The sequence below is a fragment of the Catharus ustulatus genome, chromosome 5 (genome assembly GCF_009819885.2).
Source record: "Catharus ustulatus isolate bCatUst1 chromosome 5, bCatUst1.pri.v2, whole genome shotgun sequence".
NCBI classification, from domain to species: Eukaryota; Metazoa; Chordata; class Aves; order Passeriformes; family Turdidae; genus Catharus; species Catharus ustulatus.
Genome location: NC_046225.1, coordinates 75841955 through 75869795, shown reverse-complemented (window position 1 = coordinate 75869795; position 27841 = coordinate 75841955). Strand labels below are relative to the sequence as shown.

Below are 27841 nucleotides of genomic sequence, written 5' to 3'. Positions count from 1 at the left end.
AAAGCAGGGAAAAAGGGATTTGTAAACCCTGCAGCACCAAGCTCTGGAGGCTCCCAAGGTTTTGAGGCAGCATCACCTGAAAGCAGGAGGGATTTGGGAGCAGGGCTGGGATGTGGAGCTGGCCCTGGAAGGAGCTGCAAGGCTTTGGGGTGAAATCCTGGCTCATTTCTGCACTGCTTTCTCTTGAAGCATCTCCAAAGCGTTTGAAGAACATTATTAAGAGTTTGGGAGAAGGGAGGGATCTCTCTTTTCCACTCCACTTGGAAAGGGAAGAAAAAGGCAGCTTGGAATTTATTTGGAGGATGAGGAGGCTCCAGGTCCTTGAGGATTTTTCTGATTATTTGCAGAAGCAAATCTTTGGAGTTGTTCTGGAAGGGCTGTCCCAGTCACTGGCTGGGGGGGAAATAAAGGACATTTCTAGGTGGGATTCTTGCCTGCTCCCATTCCTGGGAGCTCAGTGAGTTGGGATGGGGCAGGAAGCTGTTTTTGGGGCTGCCTGGAATTGTCTCTCGTAATCTTCTTCTTCAGGTATCACCTGATTGCCTAAAATAATCCAAATTTTGTGGTTCTGAGGTGAACAAGGAACAAATATCCCACTAAAATCCTCAGGAGTTAAGGGAACTCTTCCCTCTCCCAGCAAGGAATGAAATTCAGGATTGTGAATGTGGGGATTCAATGGAGCTCAGGTTTTTTCATTCCCTTTGATCCCAGCTGTGACCAAGCCCTGGGGGTTGTGGGTGGAGCTGAGACATTGGCAGGTGAATGTTGAGTTTTCCCTTTTTTCCCTTTTTTTCTCCATTTCCTGCAGTCAGTGGCATCCCATCCCATCCATGGCAGGGACACTCGTACTGTTCCAGCCTGGCCTTGGACACTGCAGGGATCCAGGGGCAGCCCCAGCAAATCTGGGAATTCCATTCCAGGCAGGAATTCCTTGCCCAGATCCCAGCCCAATCTCCCCTTTCCCACTGAAGCCATTCCCTGTGTCCTGTCCCTCCAGCCCTTGTCCCCAGTCCCTCTCCAGCTCTCCTGGAGCCCCTGCAGGGACTCTGAGCATTCCCTGGCATTTTCCCTTCTCCAGGGGAACATTCCCAGAGCAGAGGGGCTCCACAATCCTGGCAGCATTTCCATGAGCTCCTCTGGGCTCTCTGCAGCAGCTCCACGTGCTCCTGGATTTGGGATGCAGGGCTGGGGCAGCTCTGCAGGTGGGGTCTGACCTGAGCAGGGGGCACAGGGACACAATTCCCACCTTTCCTTGGGATCAGCCCAGGGCCCATCCCAGCCTCACCCAGCACATCCCAAATCCTCTCCCAGGGCTGCTCCCACCCCCTCCCTCCCCATCCAGCCTGGATTTATGCTGGGATTTGTGCTGGGATTGCCCCAGCCCAGCCCTGGCTGAACCTTTCACTCTCCCAGCCCTGAGGGTTTCAGGTTCTGCTCCCAAACCTTTTCCCAGCTGGATTTGTCCCCCCGTGGTTCCCTTGGAGCCTCTGAGCTCTTTGTGGGGCCAGGTTCACACCTTGTGAAAAGCAGGTGCAGCCCCATTAACTCCAGCTGGAGGCAGAGCCCTTGGAACCCTTTGGAATTTTGGGAATTTTCTCCTTCAGCTTCCCCATCCTGCAGGGAGAGGAAAATTCACTGGGAAAAATGGATTTTTTTTTTTTCCTGTTTCAGTAGCAGTGGAGTTGATCACCTGGAATAGGGGATGGCTCCACAAATCTGCTGAGCTGGGATGCCACACGTGTGGCACTCAGGGAGACCTCCCAGCTCCACTCTCCCCTTTTACAAACCCCATAAACCAAAACTGGAACGGGCTGGAGGGGAGGTGTGAGATTTTTTTTTTTTTCCATTTTTTTTTTTTATTTGCAGTTACTTTTTTTTTTTTTAATCCTTAATAGATTTATAATAGGCAGCTCCCTTGATTTGTTTCCATAAAATTAAGCAGTAAATGTCAAATGGAAAAAAGCCCCTAATGGGAACCACCTTGGCCCAGGCTGTGTTCAGGAAAGGTGGACCAGGGCACTTTTCCCTCTGCCAGCTTTTCTCCTGGAGTGCCACATGTTGGAGGGATATAAAACTTTTACTAACGAGAACTTGGAGGAATTCTGACTTTCTAATTGCCCTTTTTCATTTTTTTTTTCTTTTCCTGGTGCAAGCTGCTGTTTATTTTGGGCTCTTAAAAGCCAGGATTGTAATTTGGAAGTCTGGGAGTTTCAAAGCTGGGGTGGGAAGGATCCAGACTGGATTCCCTGGCCAGGGGAGGCTCTGCTGATTCTCCTGGGGTTGGGATCGTTTGGATTTTATTCTTTTAATATATTTAAAGTTCTTTTTTGAGCCAGGATTTCCTTGAGAATGAGGCCAGGCTGTTCCTGCTGGGGTTGGGATGGAGGATTCTGGGGACAGGTGGGGTTGGAGGCTCCTGGAGGGTTTTTCCAACCTCAGCAAATTCTGGGATCTGCCTCAATCCTGGTTTATTATTGCTGGTTGGGATGTTCATGGGAAGGGACTTGAAATCCCATCCATGGCAGGGACATTCCCACTGTCCCAGGGAATCCAGCCTGGCTCTGGGAACTGCCAGGGATTCAGGATGGCACAAATGGGAATTGTTGGAATTTGGAGTAGAACAAATGGGAATTTTTGGGAATTCTCGAGCAGCACAAATGGGAATTGTTGGGAATTTGGGGGAGCAGAAACAGGAATTGTTGGGAATTTGGGGCAGTACAAATGGGAATTGTTGGGAATTCTGGAGCTGCATAAATGGGAATTGTTGGGAGTTTGGGGCTGCACAAATGGGAATTTTGGGGCAGTACAAACAGGAATTGTTGGGAATTTGGGGGAGCACAAACAGGAATTGTTGGGAATTTGGAGCAGCAAAACCAGGAAATGTTGGGAATTCTGGGGCAGCACAAATGGGAATTTTGGGGCAGTACAAACAGGAATTGTTGGGAATTCTGGGGCTGCACAAATGGGAATTTTTGGGAATTTAGGGCTGCAGAAACAGGAATTGTTGGGAATTCTGGGGCTGCACAAATGGGAATTGTTGGGAATCTGGAGCAGCAAAAACAGGAATTGTTGGGAATTTGGAGCAGTACAAATGGGAATTTTGGGGCAGCAAAAATGGGAATTGTTGGGAATTTGGGGCAGCAAAAATGGGAATTGTTGGGAATTTGGGGCAGCACAAATGGGAATTCTCGAGCAGCACAAATGGGAATTGTTGGAAATTCTTGAGCAGCACAAATGGGAATTGTTGGGAATTTGGAGCTGCACAAATGGGGATTGTTGGGAATTTGGAGCTGCACAAATGGGAATTGTTGGGAATTCTGGGGCAGTACAAACAGGAATTGTTGGGAATTTTGGGGCTGCACAAATGGGAATTTTGGGACAGTACAAACAGGAATTGTTGGGAATTCTTGAGCAGCACAAATGGGAATTGTTGGGAATTCTTGAGCAGCACAAATGGGAATTGTTGGGAATTTGGAGCTGCACAAATGGGAATTTTTGGGAATTTTGGGGCTGCACAAATGGGAATTTGGGGCAGCACAAATGGGAATTGTTGGGAATTTGGAGCTGCACAAATGGGAATTGTTGGGAATCTGGTGGGGCACAGCCTGCCCTTGCCCAGGGAATACTGAACTGTGAAATCCATGGAATTGGGCCTGGATTAAACCCTGGCCATGCCTGTGCTCAGCCCTCAGTGTCCATGGAGGGAGATCCAGGCTCTGTCCTGTGGAGTTTCCCTTGAGTTTAGGCTGGTCCTGGCTGGGCTGAGCCTAGTTAAGCTGAGCCTGGGACCCTCCTGTGTGCTTGGGAGGGAAGGAAAAAGAAAATCAAACCCTTGCAGGGCTCTCAGAATGGCACAAAAACTCTTTGTAGTTTCCCCCGATGCCTTTAGAGGGCAGATCACGCCCAGGGAATGGGGATTTTGGGACGTGCTGGATCTTCCCAGCGCTGTTCCTCAGCTTGGAGCACTCAGAAAGAACACACAGAGATTTTTTTTTTATTTTAATTTTGTTTTTTAAAAGCCTAATTTGAATTCTGCAATAACTTGTGGTGCTTTCAAGGGTGACCATGAAGTGAATTTACAGCAGTGAGATGAGATCAGGTTTTGATTTATCGCTGTGGACTTAAAATCTTTTTAGGTTCAGTCCTAAAAATTGTGGTGTGAGTGAAATATTAGTGATGGATGCAGAGAGAAAAATCCTGGGAACATACTGTGGGAGAGGAGAATTATGTAATGTGTTGACTAAGTTCATTTTTATGTTAAAAAAGACCACAAAAAGTGGTTTCAGTTGGGAGAGTTGGTTTTGGAGAGCAGTGCTGAGTGCTGAATGTATAATTTCATTTTTCTCTGCTGTAATCTCTCCTCTAAATCCCCCAACCCTCACGCCCCAGTGCTTAGAAAAAAAAAATGTATTTATCAAGAGAATATTTCACATTATCAGAGGGATCTTTGTGAAGTGAAGGCAGGAAAATGAAATTGAAGCTCTTCTGAAAAGTTGGAACTTTTCATATTGGGATTAAATATTCCTTAAAGTCACTGTGCTGGGGGAGGCAGGGCCTGGCTAATTCTGTCATTAATTAAAACCAGCACTAACCAAATCATGTTCTGCTTTCTTCTGCTGCTCCCTGAAGCTCAGGGATCCCAGGGAAGATGATTATTCCTGAAAAAGGCATTTTGTTCTCCCCCAGCCCGGCTGCTCTTTGTGGCTCAGCTGCTTTGTGGGTTCCTCATCAAAAAAACCAGAGGGGTTATTCCCAAACAGAATGAAAAGGGCTTTGTTCCAACGGGGATTTAGCCATCCTTTTTTTGAAATGATGGTTTTCTCCTCCAGGTGGAGGTGCTGCTGCTCCTGGGATGTGCCTGGGGGTTCTGTGGGAATTTGGGGTTCAGCTTTTCAGGGGGATCCTTGCCCGGATTCCTCCTGAATTTTGATGGAAAAGGGAGGTTGAGCAGGACAAGAGCTGGAGATGGAGCTGGGCTGGGGCAATCCCAGCACAAATCCCAGCACAAATCCAGGCTGGATGGGGAGGGAGGGGATGGGAGCAGCCCTGGGAGAGGATTTGGGATGTGCTGGGTGAGGCTGGGATGGGCCCTGGGCTGATCCCAAGGAAAGGTGGGAATTGTGTCCCTGTGCCCCCTGCTCAGGTCAGACCCCACCTGCAGAGCTGCCCCAGCCCTGCATCCCAAATCCAGGAGCACGTGGAGCTGCTGCAGAGAGCCCAGAGGAGCTCATGGAAATGCTGCCAGGATTGTGGAGCCCCTCTGCTCTGGGAATGTTCCCCTGGAGAAGGGAAAATGCCAGGGAATGCTCAGAGTCCCTGCAGGGGCTCCAGGAGAGCTGGAGAGGGACTGGGGACAAGGGCTGGAGGGACAGGACACAGGGAATGGCTTCACTGGGAAAGGGGAGATTGGGCTGGGATCTGGGCAAGGAATTCCTGCCTGGGCTGGAATTCCCAGATTTGCTGTGCATCCCTGCAGTGTCCCAGGCCAGGCTGGATCCCCTGGGACACTGGGAGGTGAACACTGTGGTTTTTATGTTTTCCTTCCCCCCCAAACCGTTCCATGAGGATTTATCTTTGGTCCATAGCTCTGAAGCTCACAGCCCTTTGGGGAGCAGCTGTGGCTCATCCCTGGGAAAACATTCCCATGGAAAACAGGAAAATGGGATGTCAGGCCAGCCTGAGGGCAGCAGGCTCTTCCCAGATCCCATCTCCATCCCTGAGACTCTGAGTGTGTCCTGTCAGGATCTGTTATCCCAGATTTCTGTGGGAATGTTCAGGATGTTCTCCCTGCAGCTCTGGGATCTCAGACCCAAAGGATTTCTGCAGCTTTTCCCAAATCTCCTTTAAGGACTGACAGGCTGTCCCAGGAAAATCCCAAATCCAGTTTTGTCCAGGATGGACCACACAGGGCTTTTCCTGGGATTTACCCAGTTCCAGGGGAATTGGGAGCATCCCAGTGCTCTGACCATGGCACCCCTCAGAACCCAGCCCAGGCTGATAAATGGAAACAAAATCAGAATCTTTAAAGGAACTTTATCTGCAAAGGGCAGAGCCCAGGGAGGGGAGTGGAGCAGCTCTTGGGATCAGGATCCAAGGATTTTATCCATCACCAGGCTGGGTGAATCCCTGGGGAGCTTTGGGAGGCTCAAGGAGAAGTGGAGAATCCATGAGGGACAATCCCTGCCTGCCCCATGGCTGGGGGAGCAAATCCTGCCCCAGAAATCAGGGATAGCAGGGACAAACACACAGAAATCAGGGATAACAAACCCACAGAAATCAGGGATAAACCCACAGAAATCAGGGATAACAGGCAGGGAACAAACCCACAGAAATCAGGGATAACAAACCCACAGAAATCAGGGATAACAAACCCACAGAAATCAGGGATAGCAGGGAACAAACCCACAGAAATCAGGGATAACAGGGAATAAACCCACAGAAATCAGGGATAAACCCACAGAAATCAGGGATAACAGGGACAAACCCACAGAAATCAGGGATAGCAGGCAGGGATAAACCCACAGAAATCAGGGATAACAGGCAAGAATAAACCCACAGAAATCAGAGATAACAGGCAGGGAACAAACCCACAGAAATCAGGGATAAACCCACAGAAATCTGGGATAACAGGGAACAAACCCACAGAAATCAGGGATAACAAACCCACAGAAATCAGGGATAACAGGATATAAACCCACAGAAATCAGGGATAACAAACCCACAGAAATCAGGGATAACAGGATATAAACCCACAGAAATCAGGGATAACAGGATATAAACCCACAGAAATCAGGGATAACAAACCCACAGAAATCAGGGATAACAGGATATAAACCCACAGAAATCAGGGATAACAAACCCACAGAAATCAGGGATAACAGGGAACAAACCCACAGAAATCAGGGATAACAAACCCACAGAAATCAGGGATAACAGGCAGGAGCAGAATATTCCTGAGCTGGAATTGCCCTGAGTGCCTTTGGATTGAGGAGCTGCCCTGGGGGAGCCCAGGGAAGGGCAGGGAAAGGTTTGGAGCAGCCTGGGATGCTGGAAGGGCTGGAATAGGGATGAGCTCCGAGCTCTTTTCCAACCCAAACCACTCTGTGATCCCATCAAGTTCCCAGTTCTGTAATTCTGCAATTCCCTGGTACAATATCCTTAAATCAAAGCCTGAATTTGTCCCTTTAACTCCTCCTTTCCTCTCCAGCTTCCTTCCCTTTTCCTTTTTTTTTTTTTTTTCCTGAGGAAACAAAGCCTTCTACCTGGATTTCTCCTTTTTAACAGCTTCACTGGGAAAAAAAAAAAAAAAATCCAACCCCAAACCTTGTTCCCTGTGCCATGCCCTGCCTGTCAGGGAGCATGTTGGAACAAAACCTGGCTTGGAAAACAATCCCAGCTCCCTGAAGAGCTCCCAGAGGCAGGCCCTGCACCCTTGGGTGCTCCTGACTCATCCCAGACCCTCTCACCTGTGACCAGCTTTGGTTGAGATTCCTCTGCTGCTCCCTCTCTTGCTCAGGGCTTGGTTGGGTCCCACCTGAGAGGGAGCAGAGGTTGAACCCAGGTGTGGGAGTTTCCATGACTTTGAGTCATGGTTTGTGTCTCACAGAGGGAGAGCTGAGCCAGCCTGGGCTCACAGCAGCTCCAGGGTGGGGATTTCACCCAGGGCTGCTCCTGCCTGGGAAAAGGAATTTTCAATCCTTGGCAGGATCAAAAATCAAATCTCAGTTCCACCTCAGCTCAGATGAGTTGTAAAGCATTTATCTGCCCAGGAGTTTGGGCTGTGGAGTTGTCAGGATGAGGATTTTCATGTGTTTGAAATTTCCTCCTCCTCCTCCTCCTGCTGCTGTCCCTGAGCTCATTCTCAGCTCCTCACCGTGTGTAAATGTGATAAATAAACTCTGCAATCGCACCCCCAGCTCCCTTTGAAGCTGCCCACAGATCTGGATCCCACAGAAGTGTAAATCAACACTTTGGCCATAAAGGGCTTCTTAAAAAGTGGCTTTTTTGGAGGAGCTGACCTGCAGGCTGTGGTTGCCCGAGGGTTTTTAGCAATCCTTGTGTGATGGATTTCTCCTTAGAAGGGAGAGTCTGGATCCTTCCCTTCTCCTGAGCTGGGCTGAGCAGCCTCACCCCAGGAGGAGCTGAGGGTCAGTGGGGTTTGGATGAAAAGCTGAATTAATTAACCCAGGTCCTGAGTGAGCTCTGAGGGTGTGGATGTGGCTGAGCTCATCCCATGGGTTTGATCCCATCCAGTTCCATGGGCAGGGACAGCTCCCACCCTGGCCTTGGACACTGCAGGGATCAGGGAATTCTCTGGGAATTCCTGCCCAGCCCCTCCCCACCCTCCCAGGCAGGAATTCCTTGCCCAGATCCCAGCCCAATCTCCCCTTTCCCACTGAAGCCATTCCCTGTGTCCTGTCCCTCCAGCCCTTGTCCCCAGTTCCACCTCTCCTGGAGCCCCTTCAGACCCTGCAAGGGGCTTAAAATTAATCTCAAATCCTTCTTTTTTTCCAAGCTGGCTATTCCCAGCTCTTCCAGCCTGGCTCCATAATCCTGGAATGGTTTGGGTGGGACGGGACCTTAAATCCCATCCCATTCCCACCCCATCCATGGCAGGGACAATTCCCACTGTCCCCAATGTCCACCCTGGCCTTGGACACTGCAGGGATCCAGGGGCAGCCCCAGCAAATCTGGGAATTCCAGCCCAGCCCCTCCCCACCCTCCCAGGCAGGAATTCCTTGCCCAGATCCCAGCCCAATCTCCCCTTTCCCAGTGAAGCCATTCCCTGTGTCCTGTCCCTCCAGCCCTTGTCCCCAGTCCCTCTCCAGCTCTCCTGGAGCCCCTTCAGGCCCTGCAAGGGGCTTAAAATTAATCTCAAATCCTTCTTTTTTTCCAAGCTGGATATTCCCAGCTCTTCCAGCCTGGCTCCAGAATCCTGAAATGGTTTGGGTGGGAAGGGACCTTAAATCCCATCCCAATCCCACCCCATCCGTGGCAGGGACAATTCCCACTGTCCCCAGTATCCAGCCTGGCCTTGGACACTCCAGGGATCCAGGGGCAGCCCCAGCAAATCTGGGAATTCCAGCCCAGCCCCTCCCCACCCTCCCAGGCAGGAATTCCTTGCCCACATCCCAGCCCAATCTCCCCTTTCCCAGTGAAGCCATTCCCTGTGTCCTGTCCCTCCAGCCCTTGTCCCCAGCCCCTCTCCAGCTCTCCTGGAGCCCCTGCAGGGACTCTGAGCATTCCCTGGCATTTTCCCTTCTCCAGGGGAACATTCCCAGCTCTCCCAGAATCCTGGAATGGTTTGGGTTGGAAAGATCCTTAAATCCCATCCATTCCACCCCATCCATTCAGGGACAATTCCCACTGTCCCAGGTGGATCCAACCTGGCCTTGGACACTTCCAGGAATTTTTGGGAATCTGGTGGGGTCCTGCTGCCCCAGCAGTGCCCTTGTCCTGGCCAGGGAATATTGAACTGTAAGATCTGTGGAGTCAGGCCTGGATTAAATCCAGGTTTGGGAAAAGGAACAGGAGCAGGGATGAGGGTAAATCATGGGGTGAGAGCAAAGCAAGGAGGGAATTGCGTTTTCCTCATCACAAACTCTGTGCCAAAAACTTGCATTTGATGAAAATTGATATTTAGGGGCATCAGAGCCGAGGTGGATTTTAGCTCTGGATGGGCTGAGGGGGAAGAGACTTTTTAGGGAATGAGGAGAGGGGTTTGAGGCTGAGTCTGTGCAGGGCACTGGGGAGAACAAACCCGTCCAACGCTGCATTTCCAAACTCCTTTTATTTAATGACCTGGAATGGAGTTCAAAAAAAAAACCCCTCCCATTGTTGGGCCTCGTTTCCTGAGCCGAGGGAGAACTTTGTCAGCCAAACCTCCAACAAATTGTCTGCTCTGATAACGAGTTAGCACCGGGAGAGCCGAGCCCCGCCTGGTCCCGGCTCCGCGGGCAAACTCAAAGCAGGAGCTGTGGCCGTGTGTTGAGTTTACACCTTGCAATAATAATCCCTGCTTTTATCTGATCCCAGGGGGATTTTATAACTTTGGAATGGCTCTCTGGCAGGGCTCCAGCCCTACTGTCATTTTTTATTAACGTTCTTTTTTTCCTACCCCCACAGCCAGTCTGCTTTGCTGCTTTTTTCTTTTCTTTTTTTTTTTTTTCCCCCCTTCTTTTCTTCCCTAAGATTGTTTAAGGAATATGTATCTCATTCCTTGGGATATTGGGAGATGATATTTGAAAATTTGGTGTCTCAGCCCATTAGAGGGGTCTGTAAAACCATCACAGCAGGAACTAATCAGAACTACCACAGCCAGCCTTTAAATCATCGCTGCCTTTAAATCACCAGCCCCTTCTCCCCGGGCCTTATCTCGTGTCTCATCAGGAAAAACCTAATTAGATTCTGCTCAAAAGTAAATATTGGTGGGTGGAGGTGAGGGGAGGTGAGGCTCCAGTGTTTGGAAGGGCTCTGGAGAACAAGGTGAAGCCCTGAAAAGAACAGTGTTGGGGTTTTAAAGGAGCTCCTTCTTCTGAAGGTGGGGAAAGAACTTTTCCTTGGGGGGCTCTGGGGGCAGAGCCTGGAGGAGACCCTGGAATGATGGAATGATCCTGTGGTGTGGGGAATGAGCCCGTGGTGTTGGGAATGATCCCATGGCTTTGGGAATGATCCCATGGCGTTGGGAATGACTCCATGGTGTTGGGAATGATCCCATGGCTTTGGGAATGATCCCAAGGGTCTGGGAATGATCCCATGACAGTAGGAATGATCCCATGGCTTTGGGAATGAGCCCAAAGGTCTGGGAATGATCCCATGGTGTGGGGAATGATCCCATGATGTTGGGAATGAGCCCATGGTTTTGGGAATGATCCCATGGTTCTGGGAATGACTCCATTGTGTTGGGAATGATCCCAAGGGTCTGGGAATGATCCCATGACAGTAGGAATGATCCCACGGCATTGGGAATGACTCCATGGTGTTGGGAATCATCCCATGGAATTGGGAATGATCCCAAGGGTCTGGGAATGATCCCATGGCATTGGGAATGAGCCTGTGGCAATGGGAGTGACTCTATGGCATTGAGAATGATCCCATGGCATTGGGAATGATCCCAAGGTGTTGGGAATGACTTAATGGCACTGGAAATTACTCCATGGCTTTGGGAGTGAACCCATGGCTTTGGGAACGACTTCATGGCATTGAAAATGATTCCATGGTGCTTGGGACGATCCCATGGCATTGGGAGTGAGCCCATGGCATTAGGATTGATCTCATGATGTTAGAAATGACTCCATGGCATTGGGAATGACTCCATGGAGCTGGGAATGACTCTAGCATCCTCCAGCCGCTTTTTAGGATATCTGGGAGCTGGGACATGCAATTTTTTCCTTTTTCCTTTTTTTTCATTCAGAGGATGGTGAGACCCTGGCACAGAGAAGCTGTGGCTGTCCCTGGATCCCTGGCAGTGTCCAGGACCAGGTTGGACACTGGGGCTTGGATCCACCTGGCACAGTTGAGGTGTCCCTGGGAGTGGAATGAAATGGGATTTTTATGGTCCATTCTAACCCAAACCATTCCTGGATTCTGGGATTTTCCCAGTTGGTGCTTGGACTTCAATCCAGGTCAAAATTCTTCTCTTGATAAATCAGTTTATTTGTATTGAAAGAGCAAAATCAAAGCGTGGGGGGTAAATTCCACGTGGGGCTCCTTGTCCTGGAGCAATGCTGGAGGTGCAGATTTCCTTGATTTCTAAATAACTGGAATTTATGACTTCTTACCAATATTTGGTTTGGATCTTACCAATATTGGCACCTGGCCATGTCCTGCTGTGCTCCCCCAGCAGAGCTGGACTGAGGGGACATTAATCCCTGTTGGAAAACAGAGGTGGGACCAAGATCCTTGGAGAGCATGTCCATGGATCCTTGGTGACACCAATTCCGTGCCCAGCCTGAGATCCTGGAATGTTCCAGGATCCTTGGTGACACCAATTCCGTGCCCAGCCTGAAATCCTGGAAAGTTCCAGGATCCTTGGTGACACCAAATCCATGCCCAGCCTGAGATCCTGGAAAGTTCCAGGATCCTTAGTGACACCAATTCCGTGCCCAGCCAGAAATCCCAGTGTGTTCCAGGATCCTTGGTGACACCAATTCCGTGCCCAGCCAGAAATCCTGGAGTGTTCCACGATCCTTGGTGACACCAATTCCGTGCCCAGGCTGAAATCCCAGTGTGTTCCAGGATCCTTGGTGACACCAATTCCTGAAATCCTGGAGTGTTCCAGGATCCTTGGTGACACCAATTCCGTGCCCAGCCTGAAATCCTTGAGTGTTCCAGGATCCTTGGTGACACCAATTCCTGAAATCCCAGTGTGTTCCAGGATCCTTGGTGACACCAATTCCTGAAATCCCAGTGTGTTCCAGGATCCTTGGTGACACCAATTCCTGAAATCCTGGAGTGTTCCAGGATTCTTGGTGACACCAATTCCATGCCCAGGCTGAAATCCCGGCATGTTCCAGGATCCTTGGTGACACCAATTCTGTGCCCAGCCTGAAATCCCGGCATGTTCCTTGGTGACACCAATTCCGTGCCCAGCCTGAAATCCTGGAGTGTTCCAGAGCAGCCCAGGGCTGGCAGCAGCATCTCCAGCTCCTTCTCCCAAATTCCCCTCTCCCATGACCGCTGTGCGCTCCGCCCTGATTAATGATCCGTGTCCAGCTCGGGGCTGCGTCCAGAGCTTCGCCTGTTCCCACTCTTTGATTCTCCCCTCTGCACAAGGAGAGGGATTACATAAACTGGAGGGTTTAATGAGTGCACTGGGCTTGCTTTTGGGGGAATTTCCAGCGGGTTCAGGGTTATAACTTCATTAGGCCTGGCTTGGGAAACTCACGGCGGCGCAGGGCGGGCCGGGCCGACCCTTTGTTGTGTTCTCTTCTGAAGGAGCGAGGCTCCCGCCCCTTTTTGAAGTCCTAATTCCCTTTATGGGATGTTGCAAGGCCTTTCTAGGCTGTGCTGCCTCTGAAGTCCCAAACCCCGGTGCCGGCATCGCCCCGTTCCTGACGTGGGGAGCAGCGTCCACCCAGACCTTCCCCTTGGGGCTGCCGTGCAAAAATTCCCATTGTTGGGATCCATCCCTGAAGAGGGACTGGGAAAGGGATGGGCCTGGGAGGGGAACCTGGAATAAATCAGCTCCAGGGCTACTCCTGCTTTCCAACCACTAGAGGTCAAGGTTGTGCTGTGGGATAACAAATCCCGCAAGGATAACGTGTCCTAATCCCGGGATTTGCTCTGGTTCCCACTGCAGCCACCTCCAGGGTTTGTGCAGGGAATTTTGTTATCAATTACCCAGCTCGTTAATTAGTTCAGAGCTGGTTGTGTGTGTGCTTGGGGTGAGGAGCACTTTGAGGTGGATTTTCCAAAAAATTGGATCTTCATGCCTGGATTTTCTGAAAAATGGGATCTCCATTCCTGGATATTTCAATGAATGGGATCTCCATTCCTGGATATTTCAATGAATGGGATCTCCATTCCTGGATATTTCAATGAATGGGATCTCCATTCCTGGATTTTCCAAAAAATGGAATCTCCACGCCTGGATTATTCAAGGATTGGGATCTCCATGCCTGGATTATCCAAAAAATGGGATCTCCATGCCTGGATTATTCAAGGAATGGGATCTCCATGCCTGCATTTCCAAGGATTGGGATCTCCGTGCCTGGATTATTCAACGAATGGGATCTCCCTGCCTGGATTTTCCAAAAATTGGGATCTCCATGCCTGGATTTTCCAAGGATTGGGATCTCCATGCCTGGATTTTCCAAGGATTGGGATCCCCATGCCTGGATTTTCCAAGGATTGGGATCCCCATGCCTGGATTTTTCCAGGATTGAGATCCCCATGCCTGCATTTCCCAAAAAATGGGATCTCCATGCTTGGATTATCCAAGATTGGGATCTCCATGCCTGGATTATTCAATTAATGGGCTCTCCATGCCTGGATTTTTCCAAGGATTGGGATCTCCATGCCACACTTGGATCTCAGTATTCCTCAGCTGTAGGAATTTCTCCAGTGCTCAGTCCCTGCTGGGATTTTGCTTCCCAAGGAGCAATTCCAAAGGGACTTCAGGGCTGGCAAAAATCAAAGCTGCTCCTGAATTATTTTTTTGGGGAGGGGGATGTTAAAAATTCCAAGTGTTGAAAAGGAAATAATTTGGGATAAAGCTTTGCGCTCTCTGCAGTTCAGGTAGCAAAAGTAATTAATAATTAGCAGTTTTCAATAGTAATTAATAATGTTTTAATTCTCCCTTGGTGTTGCTGGCAGCTGGATCTCCAGCAGCTTTTATGGTTTTCCTGCTTTTTTCTAAATCCAGGCTGCCACATTCCCATAGGGAAGGGCATGGGCCCCTTTTGCCACCTCACCTGGAATTCCAGAATGTCCAGGATCTCCCTGAATCCTGGAAATCCAGAATGTCCAGGAGCTCCCTGAATCCTGGAAATCCAGAATGTCCAGGAGTTCCCTGAATCCTGGAAATCCAGAATGTCCAGGAGTTCCCTGAATCCAGGAATTCCAGAGTATGCAGGAGCTCCCTGAATCCTGGAAATCCTGGAAATCCAGAGTATGCAGGAGCTTCCTGAATCCCGGAATTCCAGAATGTTCCACCTGGGCTTGTGGCAATGTCCTTTCCCATGGAATGAGAGGATCCTTAGGATCCTGCCCCTGATTCCATGATTTCTTCTAAAACATAAAAACTTCACAGCAAAAATAAAAGGAATCCTCTAAATCTGTGTCTAAATCCACATAAATTCCAGGTTTTCCCGGTGTTTATTTTCCAGTTAGAGCAGCACACAAACCCAGCACTGCCACATCCATGGGATTGACCTTTTTTCCCCTGTTTTTGCTGGGATTGGGCCCTGGAGATCCCTGGTGTGTCCGTGCTGTTCCCATCCCATCCCAAAACTCGATCAGCTCCTCCTCAACTGAGGCTGAACCACTTTTCCTGTCCATTATTGCACTCCATATCGAAGGAAAAACAGGGAATTTTTGCAGGAGGGCACAGTGTGACCTGCCCTGCCAGACAGCCCTGAAATCCCTGGAGTAACTCCCCAAAACCCCTGGAGTAACTCCCCAGAATCCCTGCAGTAACTTCCCAAAACCCCTGGAGTAACTCCCTGAAATCCCTGGAGTAACTTCCCAGAATCCCTGGAGTAACTTCCCAAAACCCCTGGAGTAACTCCCAATAACTCCCCAGAATCCCTGGAGTAACTCTTCAAAACCCCTGGAATAACTCCTTGAAATCCCTGGAGTAACTCCCTGAAATCCCTGGAATAACTCCCCAGAATCCCTGGAGTAACTCCCCAAAACCCCTGGAGTAGCTCTCCAAAATCCCTGGAGTAACACCCAAAAATCCCTGCAATAATTCCCCAAAACCCCTGGAGTAACTCCCCAAAACCCCTGGAATAACTCCCCAAAACCCCTGGAGTAACTCCCCAGAATCCCTGGAATAACTCCCTGAAATCCCTGGAGTAACTCCCTAGAACCCCTGGAGTAACTCCCCAAAGCCCCGGGAATAACTCCCCGAAATCCCTGGAGTAGCTCTCCAAAATCCCAGGAGTAACTCCTCAAAATCCCTGCAATAATTCCCCAAAACCCCTAGAGTAACTCCCCAGAATCCCTGGAATAACTCCCTGAAATCCATGGAATAACTCCCTGAAATCCATGGAGTAGCTCCCCAAAATCCCTGGAGTAACTCCATGAAATCCATGGAGTAACTCCCCAAAATCCATGGAATAACTCCCCAGAATCCCTGGAGTAACTCCCCAGAACCCCTGGATTAACTCCCTGAAATCCATGGAATAACTCACTGAAATCCCTGGAATAACTCCCCAAAATCCCTGGATTAACTCCCCAAAATCCATGGAATAACTCCCCAGAATCCCTGGAGTAACTCCCTGAAATCCATGGAAAAACTCCCTGAAATCCCTGGAATAACTCCCCAGAATCCCTGGAGTAACTCCCCAAAACCCCTGGAGTAACTCCCAAAAATCCATGGAATAAATCCCCAGAATCCATGGAGTAACTCCTCAAAATCCCTGGAGCAACTCCCTAGAACCCCTGGAGTAACTCTCCAAAATCCGTGGAGTAACTCCCTGAAATCCATGGAATAATTCCCTGAAATCCCTGGAATGACTCCCCAAAATCCCTGGAGTAACTCCCCAGAATCCTTGGAGTAACTCCCTGAAATAACTCCCCAAAATCCCTGGAGTAACTCCCCAAAATTCCACCTTTGTTCCCTTCCAAGCTTGAAAACCAAATTAAATCCCAGGTGCAATCTGTGTTGATTTTTTTGTTTTTTTGTCCCCTAGGCACAGCAGCAGAGAAACCTGGACAACATCGTGTCCCAGCAGCCCAGGATCAGCGGGGGGAAGAAATCCAAGAAGGAATTCAGCGCCAGCTCCGAGCTGGAGGTGAAGAACACCAGCCCCATGTCGGAGCAGGACTCGGGGATCCTGGATGTGGAGGATGAGGATGAGGAGGAAGAGGTAACAGTGCACCCAGCCAGGGACACTGCGCACTGAGGGGTTTGCTCCTTGCTCATGGAGGTGCAGAAGAGGCTGGAGAATCCCAAAATTTGATTATTTTGTATTTTCATCCCTATTCCCATTACCAGGCTCAGCAGAGAGGTCAAGGATTGAGAGCTGCCCACCCTAATTTGCTGGGAAATCCCAAAATTTGGTTATTTTGTGTTTTTATCCCCATTCCCAGTCTCAGCACAGAACCCAAGGACAGAGAGCTGCCTACCTCAGTTTCCTAGGAAATCCCAAAATTTGGTTATTTTGTATTTTCATCCCTATTCCCATTACCAGGCTCGACAGAGAGGCCAAGGATTGAGAGATGCCCACCCCAGTCTCGTGGGAAATCCCAAAATTTGGTTATTTTGTGTTTTTATCCCAATTCCCATTCCCAGTCTCAGCACAGAACCCAAGAACAGAGAGCTGCCCACCCCAATCTTGTGGGAATCCCAAAATTTGGTTATTTTGTGTTTTTATCCCAATTCCCATCACCAGGCTCGACAGAGAGGTCAAGAATTGAGAATTGCCCACCCCAGTCTTGTGGGAAATCCCAAAATTCGGTTATTTTGTGGTTTTATCCCCATTACCAGGCTCAGCAGCGGCCAAGAACAGACACCTTTTATCACACTCTGTATTGGAACCCAAGACAGTAATCATGAAATTACTGTAAATGGGATTTTTTTTCAGTTATGACCGTATCTAAATGTGATTTTTAAAATTTAAGTGTGATTTTTTAGATTTAAATGGGATTTTTTAAATTTAAATGGGATTTTTTTTTAATTTAAATGTGATTTTTTTGGAGTGATAACCTTATCTAAATGTGATATTTTTTATTTCAATGTGATATTTTTATTTCGATGTGATATTTTAATTTCAATGTGATTTTTTTTAATTTCAATGTGATTTTTTTTAACGTCAATGTGATTTTTCAGGCTGTCCCTCTGCCGTGGGTGCTGTTTTGTGCACTAATGAGGTTAATTGCTGTCAGTTAATTAAATTTGCCCCCTCTCAGAGCTGTCTCTCCCCCAGGTGCCCGGGGCTCAGGAGCTCGTGGATTTCTCCCCCGTCTATCGCTGCCTGCACATCTACTCCGTGCTGGTGAGTGACTCCTGCCCTGGAATCCCAGCACTGATTTCATGATTTGGGGAAATGTTTATTGGATGTGTTGGAGTGGGGGAAGGCAGAAATGCTGGGTAATGACCCTCATAATTAATGTCACTCAGTGTGGACTTCTTGATTTTTATTTATTTAATTTTTATTTATTTATTTAATTAATTAAATTTATGTATTTAATTTAATTTATTTATTTGTGTACTTTATGTAATTCTTTTATCTGCATATTTTATTCATTTGTGTAATCTATTTAATTATTTTATTTTATTTAACTTATTCAATTATTTTATTTACATATTTTATTTATTTATGTAATCAATTTATTTAATTTCTTTAACTTATTTTAGTTATTTTATCTTATTTATATATTTATATTTATTTATTTGCGTAATTTATGTAATTATTTTATTTCTTTAACTTATTTATTTTATTTATATACTTGTTTTATTTATTTATTTAATTATATTTTTTATTTTCTTTTATTTGTACATTTTATCTCAGTTTATTTATGAATTTATTTATTTAATTTATTATTTTTCTTATCAAATCCCACTTAGACCCATGAAGAAGAAGGTGAAAAAGAAAAATTTAACTTAGGTTTTATTTGATTTAGTATGGACTTAATATGGGTTTGATATGGATTTGATATAGATTTTATATGAGTTTGATATGGGTTTGAGATGGGTTTTTCATAGATTTTATATGGATTTTATATAGATTTGATATGGGTTTGATACAATTTTATATAGATTTGATATGAGTTTGATATGGTTTATTATGGATTTAACTTAGATTTAATTGGATTTAATATGGACTTAATTTGGATTTGATATGGATTTGATATGGATTTAATATGGATTTGGTATAGATTTGATATGGGTTTGATATGGATTCGATATGGGTTTTATATAGGTTTGATATGGGTTTGATATCAAATTGATATTAAATTGATATGGGTTTGATATGGATTTGGTATAGATTTGATATGGGTTTGATATGGGTTAGATATGGGTTTGATATATATTTTATGTAGATTTTATATGAGTTTGATATGGGTTTTATATAGATTTGATAAGGATTTGATATGGGTTTGATATTAAGTTGATATTAAATTGATATGGGTTTGATATGGATTTGGTATGGGTTAGATAGGAGTTTGATATATATTTTATGTAGATTTGATATGGATTTATTATGGATTTAACTTGGATTTAATTAGGATTTAATATGGACTTAATTAGAATTTTATATGAACTTCATTAAGATTTAATGTGGATTTTGTATCGATTAAATTGGGATGAATTGTGGCTGTGGTGTGCTCTGGGGAGGGCTGGAGCAGCTCTGAGCATTCCCAGGGCTGCATTCCTGGGGTTCCCAGCCATGGGATTTCCTCTCTGAAATGGGGTTTAACTGAACTGGGGTTTTACTGAACTGGGGTTTTATAGAGATAGGGTTTAACTGCACTGGGATTTTACAGAGATGGGATTTTACAGAAATGAGGTTTTACAGAAATGGGGTTTTGCTGAACTGGGGTTTTACTGAACTTGGATTTTACAGAAATGGGGTTTTAGCTGAACTGGGGTTTTACAGAAATGGGGTTTAACTGAACTGGGGTTTTACTGAACTGGGGTTTTATAGAGATGGGGTTTAACTGCACTGGGATTTTACAGAGATGGGTTTTTAAAGAACTGGGGTTTTACAGAAATTGGGTTTTTACAAAAATGGGATTTTACAGAAATGGGGTTTTGCTGAACTGGCGTTTTACAGAACTGGGGTTGTTTTACAGAAATGGATTTTTACTGGACTGGGGTTTTGCTGAACTGGGATTTTACAGAGATGGGATTTTACAGAACTGGGGTTTTACAGAAGTGGGTTTGTTGTGCTTTGGGGTTTTTGTTGTGTCCCTTTTCGACCCCAGTGGGGTCTGATCCTCAGAGCTGTGTGGGGGCAGCAGCAGCTCCATGGGGTGGGTTTGGGATTTTCTCCTCCTGGAGCAGGGAAAGGTGCAGGATCCCGAAAGGATGGGATGATGAGAGGGGAGGTTTGGGATGGATTTGGGATGGATTTGGGATGGATTTGGGGTTTCCAGCAGTGCCCACCCCTGCAGGGATGTGGCCCTTGGGGACAGGGGTGGCCCTGGCAGGTTTGGGGACACCTGGATCCCATCCCAGAGGGTTTTTCCAAGCTCAGGGATTCCCTGGAGAAGCTGAGCCAGGGCAGGGCTTCTGTGCCAGCAGCTCTGGGCTGGGACCATCCCTGCTCCCATCCCTGCTGCCCATCCCAGCCCTAAAACAGGAACCAGAGCAGGGAACGCGTTTTAGGGAACCAGGAGCAGGAGAAAAAAAAAAATTAAAAAATCCCCTGAGCAGCAAATTGCCCTTTTGCTGACCTGGGACTAAATCCTGGCCGGGCTCTGTAAGCCCAGCTCGGGTGGAACAATGTCAGAGATCCTGCACAGCATCGAGGGAAGTGTCAGACGGAAGGATCATAATGTAATAGTTCCCCAAAAATCCCAATATTTGTCATTTCCAGCGGCGTTATCTCAGAGCTTGGCCCGCAGTTAAAAAGGCCCACGTTGAATAAACATGGAGATATTTATTATTTTTAGTGAAACCGACCTTGCAGTCACCTCTCTTTTATGGCTGAGCTGCTTATAAATTCCCAAAGGATGATTTGCAAACTCCTGCTCCTATCTGGCTCCTTATCAGCAGGGCAGGAGTTCACGCATTGTGCCGGGGGTCAGCCCGCGGTCACGGCTCCAGAGGCACCTGTAAATCCTGCAGAGCCTTCCCTGGGCAGGCAGGGACAGGGACAGCGGCCAACAGCCAGGGGACACGGCCAGGAAACGCTGAACTTGGGCAGGAAGGGCAGAGCAGGGGAAAGAAAGTGAAGGAAGGGCAGGCGGGGGTTAATGATGGAGAGCTGGACCTTGGAGGGGGCAGGACGGGCTCTGCTGGGAGATTTTATGGGATTGTTCATCCCAGTTCCTGTCCTGAGGAGGGAAGGGCTGATTGAGGCTGAAATGGGGGTGGGGAGAGTTTGGATTTCTGGGATTTGGGATAAAACATCCCGAAATTTGTAGGGTGACTCCATCCCAGACCAGCCTGAAAATTTATGAATGATTTAAGGACAGGGATCAAATCCAGGTTCTGGAGAGATGGGGGTGGGGAGAGTTTGGATCTCTGGGATAAAACATCCCAAAATTTGTAGGGTGACTCCATCCCAAACCAGCCTGGGAATTTATGAATGATTTAGGGAGGGGAGCCAAACCCAGAAATGGGAGTGGGGAGAGTTTGGATCTCTGGGATTTGGGATGAACATCCCAAAATCTTGGGGGTGCCTCTCTCCCAAACCAGCCTGGGAATTTATGAATGATTTAAGGAGAGGAACTGGCAGCAAATCCAGGGATTTCAGGGGCAGTTGGCCAAAGTCTGGCCTGGTTTGAGCTGATCCTGAGCCCTAAGCCCAGCCCAGGTTCTGTTCAGGCTTTTCAGGCTCTGCTGGGAGATTTTATGGGATTGTTCATCCCAGTTCCTGTCCTGGGGAGGGAAGGGCTGATTGAGGGAGAAATGGGGGTGGGGAGAGTTTGGATTTCTGGATAAAACTGAAATTTGTAGGGTGACTCCATCCCAAAACAGCCTGGGAATTTATGAATGATTTAAGGAGAGGGGTCAAATCCAGGTCCTGGAGAAATAAGAGTGGGGAGAGTTTGAATCTCTGGGTTTTGGGATAAAACATCCCAAAATTTTGGTGCTACCTCTATCCCAAACCAGCCTGGGAATTTATGAATGATTTAGGGAGGGGAGCCAAATCCAGAAATGGGTGTGGGGAGAGTTTGGATCTCTGGGATTTGGGATGAACTTCCCAAAATCCTTAGGGTGTTTCTATCCCAAACCAGTCTGGAAATTTCTGAATGATTTAAGCAGGGGAGCCAAACCCAGGTCCTGGAGAAATGAGAGTGGAGAGAGTTTGGATCTCTGGGATAAAACATCCCAAAATGTGTAGGGTGTCTCCATCCCAAACCAGCCTGGGAATTTATGAATGATTGAGGGAGGGGAGCCAAATCCAGAAGTGAGAATAGGGAGAGTTTGGATCTCTGGGATAAAACATCCCAAAATCTTGGTGCTGCCTCTATCCCAAACCAGCCTGGGAATTTATGAATGATTTAAGCAGGGGAGCCAAATCCAGAAATGGGAGTGGGGAGAGTTTGGATCTCTTCGATAAAACTAAAATTTTAGGGTGACTCCATCCCAAACCAGTCTGGAAATTTATGAATGATTTAAGGACAGGGATCAAATCCAGCTCCTGGAGAAATGGGGGTGGGGAGAGTTTGGATCTCTGGAATTTGGGATAAAATATCCCCAGATCTTTGGGGTACCTCCATCCCAAACCAGTCAGGAAATTTATGAATGATTTAAGCAGGGGAGCCAAATCCAGGTCCTGGAGAAATGGGAGTGGGAAGAGTTTGGATCTCTGAGATAAACTTAAAATTTGTAGGGTGACTCCATCCCAAACCTGCCTGGAAATTTATGAATGATTTAAGGAGAGGAACTGGCAGCAAGTCCCAGGCAGGAGAATTTTAGGATTAATTGGTCTGGTTTGAGCTGACCCTGAGCCCTAAGCCCAGCCTAGGCTGAGCTCAGCAGCCCTGGGCTGTCTCAGGACATTCCCCTGCAACCTGTGGGGCTCTGGGCTGGTGGCATCAGCTCTGTGCCCTCCCTGGGACAGGAGCTGTGGAAAATGGCAATATTGTGATTAAAGACTAAACCCAGAACGTGATTTCTCTATTGATGTGGAAAATGACAATATTGTGATTAAAGACTAAACCCAGAACGTGATTTCTCTATTGATGTGGAAAATGACAATATTGTGATCTAAAGGCTAAACCCAGAACATGATTTCACCATTGATGCGGGAAATGACAATATTATGACTTAAAGAACAAACCCAGAATATGATTTCTCCATTGATGTACAAAATGACAATATTGTGATCTAAATACAAAACCCAGAATATGATTTCTCTATTGATGTACAAAATGACAATATTTTGACCTAAAGAAGAAACCTACAATGTGATTTCTCCATTGATGTACAAAATGACAATATTATGACATAAAGAACAAACCCACTGTATGATTCCCCCATTGATGTGGAAAATGACAATATTTTGACCTAAAGACCAACCCCAGAACGTGATTTCTCCATTGATGTGAAAAATGACAATATTGTGATCTAAATACAAAACCCAGAATATGACTTCTCTATTGATGTACAAAATGACAATATTATGACATAAAGACTAAACCCAGAATATGATTTCTCCATTGATGTGGAAAATGACAATATTCTGATCTAAAGAACAAAACCACTATATAGTTTCACCATTGATGTACAAAATATCAATATTATGGCATAAAGAACAAACCCAGAATATGATTCCCCCATTGATGTGGAAAATGACAATATTATGACCTAAAGACTAAACCCAGAACATGATTTCTCCATTGATGTAGAAAATGACAATATTCTGATCTAAAGAACAAACCCACTGTATGATTCCTCCATTGATGTGGAAAATGACAATATTTTGACCTAAAGACCAACCCCAGAACGTGATTTCTCCATTGATGTGAAAAATGACAATATTGTGATCTAAATACAAAACCCAGAATATGATTTCTCTATTGATGTACAAAATGACAATATTATGACATAAAGACTAAACCCAGAATGTGATTTCTCCATTGATGTACAAAATGACAATATTATGACATAAAGAACAAACCCAGAATATGATTTTACCATTGATGTGGAAAATGACAATATTTTGACCTAAAGACCAACCCCAGAACGTGATTTCTCCATTGATGTGAAAAATGACAATATTGTGATCTAAATACAAAACCCAGAATATGATTTCTCTATTGATGTACAAAATGACAATATTATGACATAAGAACAAACCCACTGTATGATTCCCCCATTGATGTAGAAAATGACAATATTATGACCTAAAGAACAAACCTACAATATGATTCCTCCATTGATGTACAAATGACAATATTATGACATAAAGAACAAACCCACTGTATGATTCCCCCATTGATGTGGAAAATGACAATATTGTGATCTAAAGAACAAACCCAGAATATGATTTTACCATTGATGTGGAAAATGACAATATTTTGACCTAAAGAACAACCCCAGAACGTGATTTCTCCATTGATGGTTGATCTTTTATGTTGTTTCTGACCCAAGTCTGGGTGACTCTGGGGCTGCTTTGATGGATATCCAAAATAAATGAGAAGAGGTGAGGCCTGGCTTTATCTGCAGCAGCATCTGAGCAGCTGCCTTGCCTTTCCAGGCCAAGCCAGGGGATGGCTTTGCTTTACACAACACAAAATGAAAAGCCAGGTTTGTGTTTCAGAAAGCAAAGAGTGCACCCAAAGCAGAAAGGAAAGAAAGAAAAAAAAAGCCAAAAAAAAAAACTGCAGGCAGAGTGGGCTGCACTGAAGGTGCTCCCAAAAAGTTGTTTGGGAGGGAGCTGAGGGTGATTTGAGTCCCTTAAACCTCCCTGGTGCCTGTTTAGTGCTGGTTTAGGCTCTGCCTTGGCGGGCTGGGTTTTTTTAGCTCGCTGCTAATTGCTTCCCAATTACTTTGAGGTTCTTCACATGTTCCTGAAGACACTGGGATTGACACTCCCAGCTCTTTGATCCCAGCTACAAAGGGGTCATTCTAGGGGAAAGAACAAGTGTCCAAAAACACAGGCAGAGAGAAAAAGGGAGAGGAGGACTCTGAGGTAAAAGCAGCCTCAAAGCTGGAGCTGCTGCAGGATTTCTGGAGAATCCAGAGCTGGATAATTGAGATAAATGGGAGCTGACAGGGATTTGCTATAAATTTGTCCTATCTCAGCACTGACATTTTTATCTGTGCTGCCTCTCCCCCAGCCCTCGAGCTGCTTTGATGCACAAAATGCATTAAAAAGGTAAAAAAAAGGAGAAAAACAGAGTTATTAATAACCCCCTGTTGTGCTGGAAACAATCCCTGTAGGAATATTTTGTCAGGGTGGGTAGGCTGTATCCATGTGGGATAAAATCCTTGGGATTTTAGGGAAGGACAAGTTCTGTATCTGGTAGTGCAGAGCCTTGGGAGGAGAAACAAGGTTTTATTTTGGGAATTTTTTGAATTGTCTCTGGAATTGGCAGGTTTTGCTGCAGGGGGTGCTCAGGGGTGCCTGGGCTGAAGTGGAATTCCCACTTTGGGAGGAGAAACCAGGTTTTATTTGGGATTATTTTTGGAATTATCACTGGAATTCCTGCAGGGGCTGCTCAGGGGTGCCTGGGCTGGAGATGAGCCCATGGAATTCCCATTTTGGGAGGAGAAACAAGGTTTTGGGGATTATTTTTGGAATTATCACTGTATTCCCTGCAGGGGCTGCTCAGGGGTGCCTGGACTGGAGATGAGCCCATGGAATTCCCACTTTGGGAGGAGAAACAAGGTTTTATTTTGGGAATTTTTTGGAATTATGTCTGGAATTGGCAGGTTTTGCTGCAGGGGATGCTCAGGGCTGCCTGGGCTGGAGTGGAATTCCCACCTTGGGAGGAGAAACCAGGCTTTATTTTGGGAATTTTTGGAATTATGTCTGGAATTGGCAGGTTTTGCTGCAGGAGCTGCTCAGGGGTGCCTGGGCTGGAGTGAAATTCCCACTTTGGGAGGAGAAACCAGGTTTTCTTTTGGGAATTTTTTTGGGATTATCCCTGTTTTCCCTGCAGGAGCTGCTCAGGGGTGCCTGGGCTCAAGGTGAGCCCATGGAATTCCCACTTTGGGAGGAGAAACCAGGTTTTATTTTGGGATTTTTTTGGAATTATCCCTGTAATCCCTGCAGGTTTTGCTGCAGGAGCTGTTCAGGGGTGCCTGGGCTCAAGGTGATCCCATGGAATTCCCACCTTGGATGCTCAGATTCGATCTCCTGGGTCCTGCTTCTCCCCCCATCCCTGCACTAAATAATTTTATTTCCTCTCCCAGGTGTGCTGCTGCTGCTGCTGCTGCCTGCCCCCTCCTCCTTTCCCTGCTTTTTTTGGGTGGGGTTGGGCAGGGCTGATCCGTGGGGACACTGCTGGAACCTCTGAGGGGCTCAGCATCCCCACAACAATATTTGTGTTTGGCAGAGGGGCAGAATTCTCCTTTGGAGGGAGGCTCTGAGGAACCACAGCCCCAGAGCCACCCAGCCCTGCCTTGCAGACGAAACCAAACCTCATTTTAATTTTTTTTTCTTTTTCTTTTCTCTTTGTATCCCCACTTGTTCCTTTTATTCCACAGTGCAACACAAACCCCACCATGGAAACTCTGTGGTTCTTCTGTTTCAGAGCTGGGGCTTGTCAAGTTTTGGGAACTCAGAAACTTTATTTTATTTATTTATTTGTTATTTGGGAGCCCAGGCTTGTCAAGTTTTGGGAACTCAGAAACTTTGTTTTATTTATTTATTTATTATTTGGTAGTTGGGGCTTGTCAAGTTTTGGGAATTCAAAAAAAAATATTTATTTATTTATTATTTGGGAGCTGGGGCTTGTCAAGTTTTGGGAACTCAGAAACTTTGTTTTATTTATTTATTTATTATTTGGTAGTTGGGGCTTGTCAAGTTTTGGGAACTCAAAAAAATTATTTTATTTATTTATGTGTTTATTTATAATTTGGGAGCCCAGGCTTGTCGAGTTTTGGGAACTCAGAAACTTTATTTTATTTATTTATTTATTATCTGGGAGCTCGGGCTTGTCAAGTTTTGGGAACGTGAAAACTTAATTTTATTTATTTATGTATTTATTTTTTATTTGGGTGCCCGGACTTGTCAAGTTTTCCTTGGGAATGTGAAAATTTTATTTATTTATTATTTGGGAGCTTGGGCTTGTCAAGTTTTGGGCTTGGGCTTGTCAAGTTTTGGGAACTCAGAAACTTTATTTCTTTGGGAATATATTTTATATATTTGTGAGCTTGGGCTTGTCAAAGTTTTCCTTGGGAACGTGAAAACTTTATTTTATTTATTAATTATTTATTTGGGATCTTGGGCTTGTCAAGTTTTGGGAACTCAGAAACTTTATTTTATTTATTTATTTATTTATTATTTGGGAGCTCAGGCTTGTCAAGTTTTGGGTACTCAGAAACTTTATTTTTCTATTTGGGAGCTTGGGTTTGTCAAGTTTTGGGAACTGAGAAATTTTATTTCTTTTCTATTTGGGAGCTTGGGCTTGTCAAGTTTTCCTTGGGACTGTGAAAACTTTATTTTCTATATTTATTATTTATTTGGGAGCTTGGGCTTGTCAAATTTTGGGAACTCCAAAACTTTACTTCTTTTCTATTTGGGAGCTCAGGCTTGTCAAATTTGGGAACTCAGAAACTTTATTTATTTATGTATTTATTTATTATTTGGGAGCCCAGGCTTTGGGGACTCAAAAACTTGATTTCTTTTTTATTTGAGATCTTGGGCTTGTCAAGTTTTGGGGACTCAGAAACTTTATTTCTTTTCTATTTGGGAGCCTGGGCTTGTCAAGTTTTCCTTGGGAACGTGAAAACTTTATTTATTTATTTGGGAGCTGGGGCTTGTCAACTTTTTGGGGACTCAAACTTTATTTATTTATTTATTTATTTATTATTTGGGAACTCAGACTTGTCAAGTTTTGGGAACTCCAAAACTTTATTTCTTTTCTATTTGGGGTCTCAGGCATGTCAAGTTTTCCTTGGGAAAGTGAAAACTTTGTTTAATTTTTTTTAAACGAGCGGGGCGCGCGGCGGGATAAAAAAAAAAATCCTGATTCTGTGGTGAGTCCTTGTTCATCTCAGGCACTTTGGGGCTGTCCCTGGCCCTGTCCTGGCATTTCTCAGCGTCTGCTGCCTGCGCTGGAGCCTGGTGCGGGGAGATAGCCGTAAACAGAGCTCTGAGATCATAGGGCAAGGCTGGGGGAGCCACTTTGTGCACGGCATTGATAAGGCCACAGGAAAAGCCATTAGAGCAGGGCTGGTGTCAGTGACCTATGATAACCAGCCTGTCCTACGTGCTGATGGAGCCTGGCCAGCAGGGCTGAGCTGGGGGAATTGTCACAGCGCTGCCTTTGTCACCCCCTGACCTCCTGCAGCCGCAGAAAAAGCCATCAAAGCGGCGGCGCAGAA

At 46.2% G+C, this 27841-nt stretch overlaps 1 protein-coding gene across 1 annotated transcript in view; it reads left to right on the top strand.

Moving 5' to 3' along the window:
* Positions 1-27841, top strand: part of EXOC6B (exocyst complex component 6B) — a 287927-nt gene that overhangs the window by 103580 nt on the left and 156506 nt on the right. The window contains 2 exon segments of the mRNA XM_033060798.1: positions 16359-16535; positions 17595-17663. Of these exon segments, the coding sequence (XP_032916689.1) occupies positions 16359-16535; positions 17595-17663 (246 nt within the window).